Source organism: Telmatherina bonti, assembly GCF_933228915.1.
Source record: "Telmatherina bonti genome assembly, chromosome: 17".
NCBI classification, from domain to species: Eukaryota; Metazoa; Chordata; class Actinopteri; order Atheriniformes; family Telmatherinidae; genus Telmatherina; species Telmatherina bonti.
The window spans coordinates 20022174-20035617 of record NC_136615.1 but is presented as its reverse complement, the minus strand read 5'-3'; the positions used below and the strand labels follow the sequence as shown (position 1 = coordinate 20035617).

General features: G+C 37.2%; 2 protein-coding genes across 2 annotated transcripts; both read left to right on the top strand.

Annotated features, from left to right (window-relative positions):
* Positions 1-1791: 1791 nt before the first annotated feature.
* On the top strand, positions 1792-2801 carry LOC306768675 (heat shock protein beta-1-like; the record flags this gene model as incomplete). The annotated part of the gene is made up of 3 exons (XM_079257090.1): positions 1792-2182; positions 2343-2406; positions 2642-2801. The coding sequence occupies 3 exons, from the start codon at positions 1792-1794 to the stop codon at positions 2799-2801; spliced, it is 615 nt and encodes a 204-aa protein (XP_079113216.1).
* A 4935-nt stretch (positions 2802-7736) lies between these two features.
* On the top strand, positions 7737-13197 carry taok3b (TAO kinase 3b; the record flags this gene model as incomplete). The annotated part of the gene is made up of 7 exons (XM_079257155.1): positions 7737-7949; positions 8088-8216; positions 8326-8529; positions 10056-10295; positions 11465-11677; positions 11915-12097; positions 13036-13197. Exons 1-7 carry the CDS (start codon positions 7764-7766, stop codon positions 13195-13197), a joined length of 1317 nt encoding a protein of 438 aa, XP_079113281.1. The 5' UTR covers positions 7737-7763.
* Between the last annotated feature and the right edge of the window lie 247 nt (positions 13198-13444).

Below are 13444 nucleotides of genomic sequence, written 5' to 3'. Positions count from 1 at the left end.
GTCTTTTTTTTATTTTTTATATCAGTTTACATTAGTGCTGCCCTTTTTACAGGATACTTTAGTTGTTTATATTGACTGATCAGCCCTGACAAGGTTTCTGATAATGATATCTCCTCTTGATTATGATTTCATGATAAAAGCAAAAGCATAAAACTTTAAAGTCTTCTTCTGCAGAGTAACAAAAAAAAGATAATTTCTATTGTTAAGTTAGAAAAGATTTGGCTGCACTTAGAGTTAATTAATCAGTTCACTGTTAGTTTATTAGTCGGGAGAATATAAAACATAAGCAATATGGGAATTATTTACTTTTATGTTTTCCCACTTTAATGAACAGATTTATTTAATTTTATAGCATCACTTCACGATTATGTCATCTCAGGGCACTTTACAGACACATCAATTTGAGCCAAATCATAATAAATAGCCGAGCTAAAGAAAACCAACAAATCACATTGAATATTGACTTCAATTCAATCTCCCATTCTGAGCATTGTTAGATTATTCACATAAATAAGTAACAGCCATGTGTTGATGGTATTTTGAGCCTGTATGTATTTTCAGTCTGTGCAGAGAAAGTTTAGTTTCAAGGTAGTTAGGAGATGTTTTAGTTTAAGTACTAGCTGCAGTAAAAGATGGTGAAAGCAAATCATTGCAAAGCATAATGATGGTGTTAGCTGTTTTTCATGTGGATTTGAGAAATATATTCATCACTTCTATGATTTTATATTGTGGTTTTCTTGAAATTCAAAACATCCAATAATTTAGAAATATATTGTAATTAGAAATGTGCTAATATGCTCATTTGGTTTCCTTCAAGTTAAAAATAAGAAAATTCATGCTTTACACATTGGTATAAATGAACTAGAAAACCAAAACAAAACAAAACTCCAATATGAGCTGAATCATTTAGATTTAAATCTGTACTATCTAATATTGTTTATAAATATAAATATTTATCTGACTACAACTTTAAACATCAGTAAGAATGTCTCTGTTACTGTACTGCCTCCTTAAATACACTGTTCTCCTAATGCACGCTGATTTATATCTCTGAGGCCTGCTTCATTACTTGAACAACATGTCACCAACAGAGATGCAGCTGTGAAATTCCTCACCACCCCTCAAATGCACCAGTCTTTCTATCCGTTACTTTGTCCTGTCTGTACACATTTAGGTTTATGCCATGAAATTGTTTCTTGTTTATCTTCGCTTATTTATTGTTGAGTTTTTGTCTCTAGTCCAGGGTAAAGAGACGTCTGGATTAGGTAACATTGTTGTTTAGTGTGTGACTCTGGATGTACGTGTTGTTCCCTCATATAACACCCTGCTGTGATCTCTGTGGACAAAGAGCACCAGTATGTGACAAGACTGCAGAGGCCACTGCTGAATAAACTGGCTGCTTGCTGCTTCCAAAGTCATTCACCAACAACTTGCCAGAGACACTCAAGAGATATAAATACAAATAATTGGCATTGTCCTCTTCATGTCCCAGGGCAACAGAGGAGTGACACCCCAGCTCATCACATATTAAGGCATTTTCATCTCCTACATCACACTTCCTGCTGCACAAGTGTTAAAATGAATCAGCTGTGTATTTAAAGCATGCAAGCAAAGAACTGCAGAAGCCAAAGTAGCCTTTTCCTCAGAGCTCCTCCTTACTTCTTACAGTCTGAGCATAAAAACACAGCTGTTCCATTGTGGTCTGGTCTTTGTAGTTGTTTACCAGGGTGGAGCTACAGTCTTTTTATTCTTATCTTTCCTAGCCTTCGTTCTGAGCTTACTTTCTAGAACATGGGTGATCAAAATAAAATACTATCCCGTCCCATATTCCGCCGAGATGTCAGCTGGGATCCTTTCCCAAATTGGACACAGCCGAGCCGGATCTTCGCACAGGATTTTGGTCTGCCTCCTTTCCTGGAGCCCAGTGATTTGGACTGGCTTGACTGGGCAAAGAGGAGACTCGCTTCTTTCTCCTGGCCGGGCTTCACACAGACTCCTCTTTTGCCTCCATTCACTGGTCAGCATCCTGCAGCACTGGACCAAAAGAATCTGAGGCAGTTTACCAGTGGAGTGTCAGAGATCCGAACGGGTCAAAACAGCTGGAAGATAAACCTGGACGTCAATCACTTCTCACCTGATGAGATCACTATCACAACCAAGGAGGGTTACTTGCAAATATCAGGTAAAGCCAGTTATTATTTGTTAGGCCCAAAACTAGATCATCAATGCTTGCTATAGGAACCGTTCTTTAAAAAACATCATCAGAAGCTGTTAAGTCTGCATTATGTTAGCTCTCTATGCACTTTTTTATATAGCTGTTTTTTTGTTTTTTTTTATGCAAGGTAATCATGAAGAAAAGCAAGATGAGCATGGAATGGTTTCAAGGTGCTTCACTCGGAAATACAAGTAAGTTGTCTTAAACTATATAAACCATCTGAAACATGATCCCAGTGCAATTAGAGACGCAGTGAAGAGTGAAAAATTGGCATAAACAGATGACAAATGATTCTGCAGTAAAGCCTTAAAGGTTTTAGGGACAGATAAAGAACATTCTGTAGTTTGATGAGCCTCTCAAAATACCTTCACATCTGGAAGGCTTCAGGAAATATTGATCTGACAAACTTTCTCTCACTTGTTCAAGGTTACCACAAGGGGTGGATTTGCAGCACATCAGTTCATCAATGTCTGGCGAGGGAGTCCTGTCTGTAGAGGCCCCCGTCCCCGGGACTTCTATAAGCAACCCTGGCAATGAGATTGTCGTACCAGTTCAGATCAGACAGTCACAGGACAGTGAGAAATGAACCAAGTGAGCTAAGACGACAGTAGCCAAAGCTGTATGCTGTTAGGTATTTCAAACTAACATGTTATCTATCTATCTATCTATCTATCTATCTATCTATCTATCTATCTATCTATCTATCTATCTATCTATCTATCTATCTATATCTATATCTATATATATCTATATCTATATCTATATATATATATATATATATCTTTATCTATCTATATATATATATATATATATATATATATATATATATATACATATATATATATATAAAATACTGTTGCATCTTAATGGTGAACTTGTTTTCCTGTAATAAAAACATTGTAGTCATGTAACATCAGTGAAACGTAATGACGTTTATGTGCTCAAAGTGAAGATAATTAAGACTAAACTCTTTCTTGTGTTAATGCAGAGAAACAAGCTGTTGTACAGATTAGTTGGATGCATTTGTACTGAAAATATGTATGCTGATGTATTCATTAATACATAATCACCTTTGTGAAGTTATACATAATTATCAATGACTGTATTAAACACATTCTGCCATTTGAATAAAAAATGTTTGCCATAAGTATCATCAAGTGATCTTAAATGATCAGAAATGTCTTTCTTTTTAGATTATGAAACGAAGATTGAAGATTGATATAAAGATTGATCAGTAGAATTGCTAAAATCTTTCACAAGAAGGCACAGTACTCATATTCAGTAGAACACTTCGACTTTGATATTCTATTTTAGAGACATTGTCAATATTTGAGTTACTGTGTAATTGTTTGGAGTTTTACTGATAAATGATCTCAATGAAAACAACACCTTCCCATATTAATCATCCAAATGAGATGTACTGTATGAGGAAGATGCAGATGTCTCCCATTATGTTGATGCTCTGATTCATGTAACACAAACTCTGACTTGTACATAATCCCTGATGTCATTCATTTGTGTTTCATTGTTTTTGTGGGCTAAAAATGGATCATATTTAGTTGGATAGTACTGTTGTTGAGGTTTTTATGCTATATTTTGGTTTGCTTATAACCTTTCTCTGTCTGAGTTGAGCTAGGAGAATAGCAAGATGGGGGCATGGCCATGAGTGTTGCTGACAAGGGTCTGGTTTCCTTAATTAGTTTGGCTGCCACTATAAGTGGACTGAGGAGTGGAGGGAGATTGGGAAATAAGTGGTTAGTCTTTTTGCTTTATTTATATTGGTTGTTTTGATGGTTTGATAAACCGCTATGATGTGACACTCATGTCACAGATACTGAATGGTTTTGACTATAGTCTATGAATACCATGTGCAACACGTATGGATTGTGAAAAAAAAAATCCATACGTGATGCACATGTCACAAGAAAGTCCCAGGTCATCATTGTAAATGAGAAGTTGTTCTCAATTGATTTTACCTGGTGAAATAAAACTTAAATAAAATAAATAAATAAAAACTCGAGTCCTATGTTTTTATTTTCTTTGGTTGTATACCTCAGTGGATGTCACCATTCTGCATTCCAGAAGGTTAAACCTTACAGGATGTTAGAGATTAATTGCACCATATTATTATTAAGAGATTTACAGTCTACCACAAGCAAACTTTCTCTGTGTGGTCATGTATAACATAAACAATAATATGGGATTATTTCAGATGACAATGTGTATTTTAACCTGAATGATTAGACCTTAATTAGTATGAGACTGTGAAAAATGCCAGCAAGTGAAGGAGTGTAGAAAACTCTCACTGAGATGATCCAGTCACAACCACCTCATTCCGTAGAACAACACTGACATCTAGTGTTAAAGAAATATTAGCCTTCATAGCAAATGGTTATTTGCTGAGAAGGTAAACAGAATTCAAAGTATCTACAAAAAATGGGATTTTTTTAAAAGATCCTTTAGAAGTTTGATTTGTGTGATTTCTTAATAAATAAATATTTTTAATCAGTTCAACTGTAAATAGAAGATAGATGAAGAGAAATTTCTATATAACGTAAATGATGAGAAAAGCCTGCAGGGAAAAGGTTAATTGTTGCTTCAGATTCAAAGAACAATACTAATGTACAGTTCAGGGCATAATTAAACATGTGTAGTCTGTGCATTTCAGAAAAAGAAACAATAATCTCATTTTAGCAATTTGGTATTTTAATTCAGATTACATGAAGAGAACAAATTAACTCAGAATCTACTGCACCCCCTCATAGATAGCTGACACAACAGACTTGCTAAATACTTCAGAAAGATTTGTGTAAATATGACAACAAGGCTCTTTAGTGTGTAAAAGATAATCACACAAAACACTGATATACTTTACTTTTCTTTTACATTCTTGCCCAAAATATTTAAACTTTGTGAGGTAAAGCTGAATTTTTACTATTAAATTTACTATTAAATTTTACTATAAAACTGGTTTAACACAGTTGCTTTTTAAATTTTATTGAGGGTCTAGCTATTTGGGATCATTAATGCATTTAAAGGAACATAGAAGAAGACACTAAACATGTACACAATGATGTTGACGTGGTGCAATTGTTGCTGCACCTAAGGCCATGGTATCCAACCAAAGATAAAAAAAATGTTTATGTGGCAGAATTTTGGCTACTGGTATGCAGCATCTATTCACAACCTGTCCGTATTTACAGCTGTCTGTAGTTCACACACTGAACCCCTAAAGTTAGCCATTGATCAATCTTTGGTGTTGTGCTTGGGATCTTGATTTTTGATGTCTTTATAATGTTTCGGGTGAATTTTTGACGCTTTGAAGTAGTGTTGGAAAAACTATGGCCCTAAATGGGCCACAGTAGTGCAAGTTTTAGATGTTTCCCTGCTCCAACACATCTGATTCCAAATCAAATAGATCCAGTTTTGCACAGGGACTCATTTAGTTAAATCAATGATTTACAGTCATGTGTTGGAGCAGGGAAACGTTTAAGAATTGCAAGGACCTAGGTTGCCCATCATGGCATCTAAGCATGTATGAGGGATTGCCACCATGATTCCAACTGAGTATAATGAAGTATAGTGTGTTTGGCAAAGAACCTATTTGATAAGTGGAAATGTTTTCAGCACCATGGAGAGAGACAGTGAGATTAAATTGCTGTCATTGTTGCACCCCAGTTAAAAAAAAAACGGGCCAAACTAGAAAATATGATTTAAGAGTCACATTGATCTGGACCTTCTTCAAAGGAAAACTATACTCTTGTATTTTCTAAAAACCATTACAAAAGTACAGTGTTATGTTTTCAAAATTTCCATTCTCTCATTTAACTTTAATCAAAAGCAAGAAATATATTTATATTCTAATGGCACAAAATATAAATCTCCACCACTTTTTTTCCCCCCCTTTAGTTTGGTTTTATTGCGGTATAATGTGCTAATCATGGATGGCATGGGTGTTTTATACAGAAACAATAAGATCCTATGTGAAATTACCTCAGACTTTTATAGATGTGTCTGTAGTGCTGTGTTGTCTCTTTAAAGGAAGGGGGAGTGTGGCAGAGGGACCGAGGAAAGAGATGAATAGAAGGCACCAGAACCAGCTACCATGACCAAGTACGCTCTAAATGTAGGACAGAAATTCGAGTGGAATACAAACGGATCATTAAGAGACATATTCGAGGGAAAACCATGTTTGGATGTGCCTTATCTGAATCAATTATTTTTCACTATGGTACCACATGCGATCAAAGGAATACAGGAAAACTATTTTTCCTCCCAAATATCTCGCGCATTTTGAAACGGAAAAGAAGAGTGGCAGTAAAATACATCCCCGTGGTCTCTTTTTCTCGTTGTCAATGGTAGGCATTGCATAATTCACCCTTGTCCACCGGAGCCATTTGGGTCCTCCTCCTTAGGAAGAGGGGGGACGCCAGAAAACCGACTAAATCCTGAGGTTGCCTCTTTGGTGGTGCCTGTAATTGTTTGGCAATGCCCTTTTCTCTTTTACGAAGGACTTGCACACAGTAGCAGGGGAACCAGCACGGGAAGGATGCATTTAAAGCTGGATGTGTGCTGCATTCAGAGAGATTCGGCAGTAATAGCAGCTTTAACAAAAGCAGCGAGAGCGGAGGGCCTGGGAAGCACCCAGCCCCACTATCTCCTCATTTTCCTCCCCCCCTGCAGGACCATGCTTGCGTGAGGGATGAGGCCGTGCACAGGGACACCAGGCCAGAGCTGCGGCCTACTTCTCAAAAGAGCCGGTCTCTCGACTGCAAGATCTGTGAACGCATTACCACCATCAAATCATCATCTTTGGTACGCTGCTCCCGATCTCCACCGTTTGCATGAAAATACGTGTGTTAGTGCGCGCGCGCGCGCGCGTCAGTGTATGTGTGCGTGTTGGCGGCGCAGGGATGAGGAGGGAGCGAAGGGGTATCTGTGTTCTCAGCTGTACATCTGTAGTCATGGAAACCAGATCCTGTTAATGGATGTCATTTTTTCCATCCTCAGCTTCCCTCTCTGCCTCTACTTTTACGTGTGTGCATTGCATTTGTATGTAGCTGTTCTGAGTAAATCTCTGATTGATCTCTTTTATCCTTCTGCTCCTTCTGTTTTTGCTATACATACGTTCATATATATATATATATATATACATATTATATACAAATACATTTTTTTTAAAAGGCTTCTTTTAAAATCTCACTGCTGCTATCATCTGCTGTCTGGAGTCTAGTTCTTGCTCATCATGTTACTTATTTATCAAAAAGGCACTAAAGTGGTTTATTGTTTCATTCATTATGCTTTAAGCAAGAGCATGAGCATGAATAAATAAGGTCTCTAGCCATTGTTAAGTTCCTTGGATAAGATGAATGGGTAAAAAGCTTGCTTCTGGATATTTTGTTTGCAGATATTTTATTTGGAAATATACAATTGGAGGTTGTTTATTGTGCCCACTCTTCTTCTTTTGACATTCAGCTTCCTGTGTTCTCCTGTATAGGGCATCAGGTAGATCCAGGAGCATGAGTAGGACTTTGAGCTGCGGGAGCAGATGTCTGGGTATAAGCGCATGCGGCGACAGCACCAGAAGCAGCTGATCGCCCTGGAGAACAGGCTAAAGGCCGAGATGGATGAGCATCGGCTCCGGCTGCAGAAGGAATTAGAGACACATGCGAACAACACTTACATTGAGCTGGAAAGACTGGCCAAACGCCATGTGGCTCAAACAGACAAAGAGGTACAGCCTCAACAGGAAATAATTATGAGTAGGAAACAACAACAAAAAAAAAAAACTATTTACAACCGATTTGTATTGGCCAGACATTTCTAAGTCAGGCATTCAGTGAAGGGTAATAATTTTAATGTCTCTCCGCAGATGAAATCAGTAGCAGCAGAAGAGAGAAGGATACAGCAACAGATTGTTGCTCAACAAAAGAAAGAGCTGACTGCTTTCTTAGAGAATCAGAAAAAAGAATACAGGCTGTGCAAAGACAAGATCAAGGAAGTAATTATCATATAAGCAGATAAGTTTGTTGAATGATACTTTAAATTTCTTCAGCATGTCTTCAGATCAGAAAACCCAGGCTCACTCTGTTCTATGTATGCTGTTTTAGGAAATGAATGAGGACCCTTGTACACCCAAGGAGGAAAAGCAAGAGCGTCTGTCCAGGCACAAAGAAACAATACAGCGCTCTCAGGCTGAGGAAGAAGCTCACCTGCTGGCCCAACAGCGGCTGGTCTATGATCGCAGCTGCCGGGCTCTCAAACGCCGGAGTCTGATCAGACGACATGAGTTTGAACAGGAGCAATTGAGAGAGGTGATGAGACTTCCTCACTTAAATGTCATGTGAAATTAAGATTTTGAACTTTCTCTGTTTTGGGGTTCTGATTCGTTTTCTCCACAGACAGGTTAATGCAATTTCTTTTTTGTTGTGATTGTTTTTAGGAGGATAAAACGACCAATTTCCATTGAAAACACTTAAAATAGTTACCGCTGACTTATTATGGAGACCATAAAATTTTTTTTCTTTTTTTTAAAAGTCTACTGAGTTTCTAAATCCAAATTCACAGTAAAGGTTTGAACACTTTCTTTTGGAATCCATGTTACTTATGTATATCACAATGATCAGCATATTGCATGATGGTTTTGGGGATAGTTTGGCATGCTTCAGTCTAACTGAAAAGAGCATATGCATGATCATTTTTGATCAGTCAAAAGAATAATCAGAACATACTTGGTCTTTTGGGAAAGCGATTTTATAGCAGTACGTCCATTCATAGATGTCTCTCTAGCTGCTTTGATCACACCGTAATGCACAACTCATGAGATCTACAATAATACCAGATGTCACCAGATATAGTAGCTGAAATCACACCACAGATCTAATGGACCATATGATGTTTGTGCCTGTTTAAGAATTGGTTAGTATTTCATCACTTGATTAATGTTAGACAACGTTGTTTTCTGGTTAGGTTTTGGCACCTGATCAACTCAATTAGGATTAGACAAAAAAGAGAAACCACTCAACTTCTCAAATATGGTTATGAAAAAAATCATTACTGGACTTAATGACATTAATCTAGCACTAACTCTGTCGGATATCAGCAGAACATTTAACTTAGTTTACTCAGCCAATAGAAATGGATGAATACCAACTTGTTCAAACAACCCAGCTTAACTCTTCAAAAGGCAAATGAATCTCATTTTGTTGATTTTATGAACCAGTAAATTAATTTAATTCGGGATAAATAGATTGAAAAACAAGTAAAATAGTTGTTTTGCAAATAACTGATAATATGTGTTTAAATAATCACTGCATCAGTCAAATTACTATTAAAGCGAATCAGCTTTTTTCTTAAAATCCTACTACAACATTGCAATTTTCCTCAAGATAAATCAAATATATTTTTCAAAAGTCATTTCATGTTGCACTGCTGCTTTTTCCAAATTCCCCAAAATCCTGGAAAATTCATCTAAAATTAAAATAAAATGTGGGATTAAACAGATTTTTTATGTTGTGCATGTAAACAACCAGCACTTGAGTAGAGAAATAGAGGAATACATTAACAATCTGTTATATCAACACTGAGTAACTTGTGGTCATAAAGTTTTGAGTCATCTGCATAGGTGGACGACAGAGAAGACAAGCAGTAAACATGGATAAATTAATTAATATTTTTCGGAAACAGGAAGTATTTTAAGTTGAGGGAACGTGTCATATTGAACACTGAAAAGAAATATTACTACTAATCAAATTTACGACATAACACTTCCTAATAATATAAAAATAAACTTTTTACCCCATTAGCATTACTAACAGCACTATTTGACTCCTTGTCCTAGGAACTGAACAAGAAAAGGACACAGAAGGAGATGGAACATGCCTTGATGATCCGACATGATGAGTCCACTCAGGACTTGGAGCACAGGCAGCTACAGATGCTACAGAAGCTTCGCGTGGAACTCATGAGGCTGCAGCACCAGACAGAGCTGGAAAACCAGGAGGAGTACAACAACAGACGGCAAAGAGAACTGCACAGAAAACACAGCCTGGAGCAGCGGCAGCAGCCCAGAAACCTCAAGGTTCCTGAGATACTTTGTAGTTAAATGATCGATTTTTTGCTTTTACATTCTACTGTATGTAGTAAATGAATGTATGTACTGAGTTGCTATGAAGTTTACCGTTTCAGTATTTTATAACTTTGTGTAAACATTCATGTTGCATGATGAGATTTAATTCAATTCAACTTTATTTGTATAGCACCACTTCACAACAATGTTGTCACAGGGCACTTTACATACACAAATCAACATATACATCATTTCGAGCCAATTCATACATATCCTATAATAGAAACCAACTGATTGCATCGAGTCATGACTTCGATCCAATCCCCCATCCTGAACATGCACGCGGCGACAGTGGGAAGGAAAAAAACTCCCCTTTAACAGGAAGAAAACCTCTGGCAGAACCCGGCTCAGGGAGGGCAGCCATCTGCCTTGACTGGTTGGGATGGAGAGGACAGGAAACACAGAACAACATGTACAATTGCACTTAATCAGGAAGACCTGCAGAAAAAAAGGAGAAATAATTTAGAGACGGCAATATTGGCATATATTTATACATTAATTTATTAGAGAAATAGAGCGAGGTACTTCTCAGTGCATCAGGTAACATCCCCATTGCTACATAAGTAATGGTTGGCTATAAGAGCAATAAGCATAACCTAGATAGTTGGGTCCCGTACATGCAGACTCCAACTCAGGAGATGCTCAAATCCTAACTATAAGAATCATGAAAAAGGAAGGTTTTCAGCTCGATATCAAAGGTGTGGAGGGAGTCTGCCTCCTGAACCCACGGTGGGAGCTGGTTCCATAATGATCACATCATGGGATTAAGTGTTCTAAAGATGTTGTATACCTCTCACTCAGGATTTTTTTCCATACTTCTCACACCGTCTTATTACTGCCCCAGCAGAAACCTCTAGAAAAAGCATTAATAATGTTGCCATGAGAACTGATTCTTCTAAAATGTGTCTTACAGCTTTCACAAATCTAAATATTTTTCCTCCATTTATCTAATATTACAGTTTTGAGAAACTCATTGACAAGAGCTGAAATGTTCAAGGGCATGGCATGCTTGCTTTAGTCAATGTGGAGAAAAAGCAGAAAACGCTTTGATCTGAGTTATATTTGTAGGAATTTTTGATTGATTGATAATTGTATTTCACCTTTTACTTAACCCCCTGCAGATGCTGGAGATGCAGATCAAGAAACAGTTCCAAGACACTTGCAAGGTGCAGAATAAGCAGTACAAAGCTCTTAGGAACCATCAGCTGGAAGTATCTCCAAAAGGCGACCATAAGACCATCCTGAAGAGTCTGAAAGAGGAGCAGACTCGCAAGCTGGCTGTACTGGCAGAGCAGTATGAACACAGCATCAATGAAATGATGGCTTCTCAAGCGGTAAGAACATTGCAAAGCAGCTTGTCATGAGTTGCAAACTTTAAATAACATATTTTCAGAGTGGACTAAATTATATAAAAATCACGCCCAAAGGAGCATCAGCTTCCAAACTTTGTCACATATTTTATCCTTAAATGTTAATGTCGCATTTCTTCATCTGTTTTTTTTTTTTTTTTTTTAATCTCAATACCCAACTATTCTTACTTCTTGTTTGCATCTTTCCATGCTCTTCTTTAGATGCGATTAGAAGCTGAACAGGAAAATGAGTGTCAGGCTTTGAAACAGCAGCTGAAGCAAGAGATGGAGCTTCTGGATGCCTACCAGAGTAAAACCAAGTCGCAGATGGAGACCCAACATGAGCGAGAGCAACAGAAACTTGAGCAGAAGGTCTCAATACGAAGAGCACACCTTGAGCAGAAAGTAAGTTTAACTCCTTAATACTTGAATGTCCAAATAAATAAATATGTAAAAGGGGAAAAATTGAAGGAAAGAAAAAGAGAAGAGTAAACTCAGGCGTCTCAAGCCTCTAGTAATCCATCAGCACAGAGACACATGTCAAATATAAAACTACAGCTTCTTTAAAAGAAAAAACAAATAAAAATAAATACATTGATAATAGAGAAATTACTACAGGAATTAGAGAGAATGAAAGCAAAACTCTAAATAAAATAGAATAACTAGATATAAAGAAATTAAATAAGTAGTTGTTTGAAGAATATTTTCAGCACCAGACATTAGGGATTTAGATGAAAATTTCATTAAAATATTTTTAAAAAGGTTTTCAGGCTTGAAAAAGAGTTTCCAGATAGACTTCACATAAGATGATGACAACATTACAGTTGTAGCTTTCTTGGTAGATCTTCTCGCAAGGATTAAGATACTTCCGTTCTGGTATGCATCCCTAAATGCTGGATTTAATATTTGTGAAGGCAGCTTGGTGATTCGAACCTGAGCTGCTTACCTTAAAACTGCAGTGGCCATGCAGAATTTCTTAAACAGCTCAATTATCTTTTACAAAGGCTAGCTGGCTGTTTCTCACAAGCAAGAAAGATTACAAGTTGAACAAGTGTTTTTACTTGGACTTTCAGTTTATTATTGCAGGTAGCAAGCTGCCGGACCAAGAAATGCAGGAATTACCACTTTAAAAAGATGGAAGAGGTTGTATTAACTATCTTATAAAGCAAGTTTAACCAGAAATCACTGATTAAAAAATCTGGCGGAAATAAATTTTAACAAACACTTTTTAACTTAAATCAATCAGTCTGATAACAATGGGCGTTCTTCTTAAGTAATTAAACCAGAAGGTTAAATTGAGCATTATATAAGAAAACAACAAGATTTGTTTTTGCTGATCGCAGATTGAAGAGGAACTGGCCGCACTTCAGAAAGAGCGGACTGAAAGGATCAAGCACTTGTTGGAACGTCAGGACAGAGAAATCAGCGCTTTTGACTCAGAAAGTTTAAGCCTCGGCTTTGGAAGCCTTGGATCTCTGGACTTCCCCAAAGAGGACAACAGATGAAAGTGGATCTCTCTTTAAAGGACAAACATATCCGTGCCCTTCTCACATCCACTTGACCGTTTGACACGTCCATTGTGACAAAACTGGAAAACTTTCTACGCTACTTTTCTTCTCGCTTAGATTGCATCTTCAAGTAGAGGTGTTAGCGTTCAATGAAAGCGCCTTTCGGGAAAGTTGAAGGGAGAAAGTAAAACAAAAGAAATGACAACACGTCAAATAACAGGCTAACTTTGTCAGTGTAACTCAA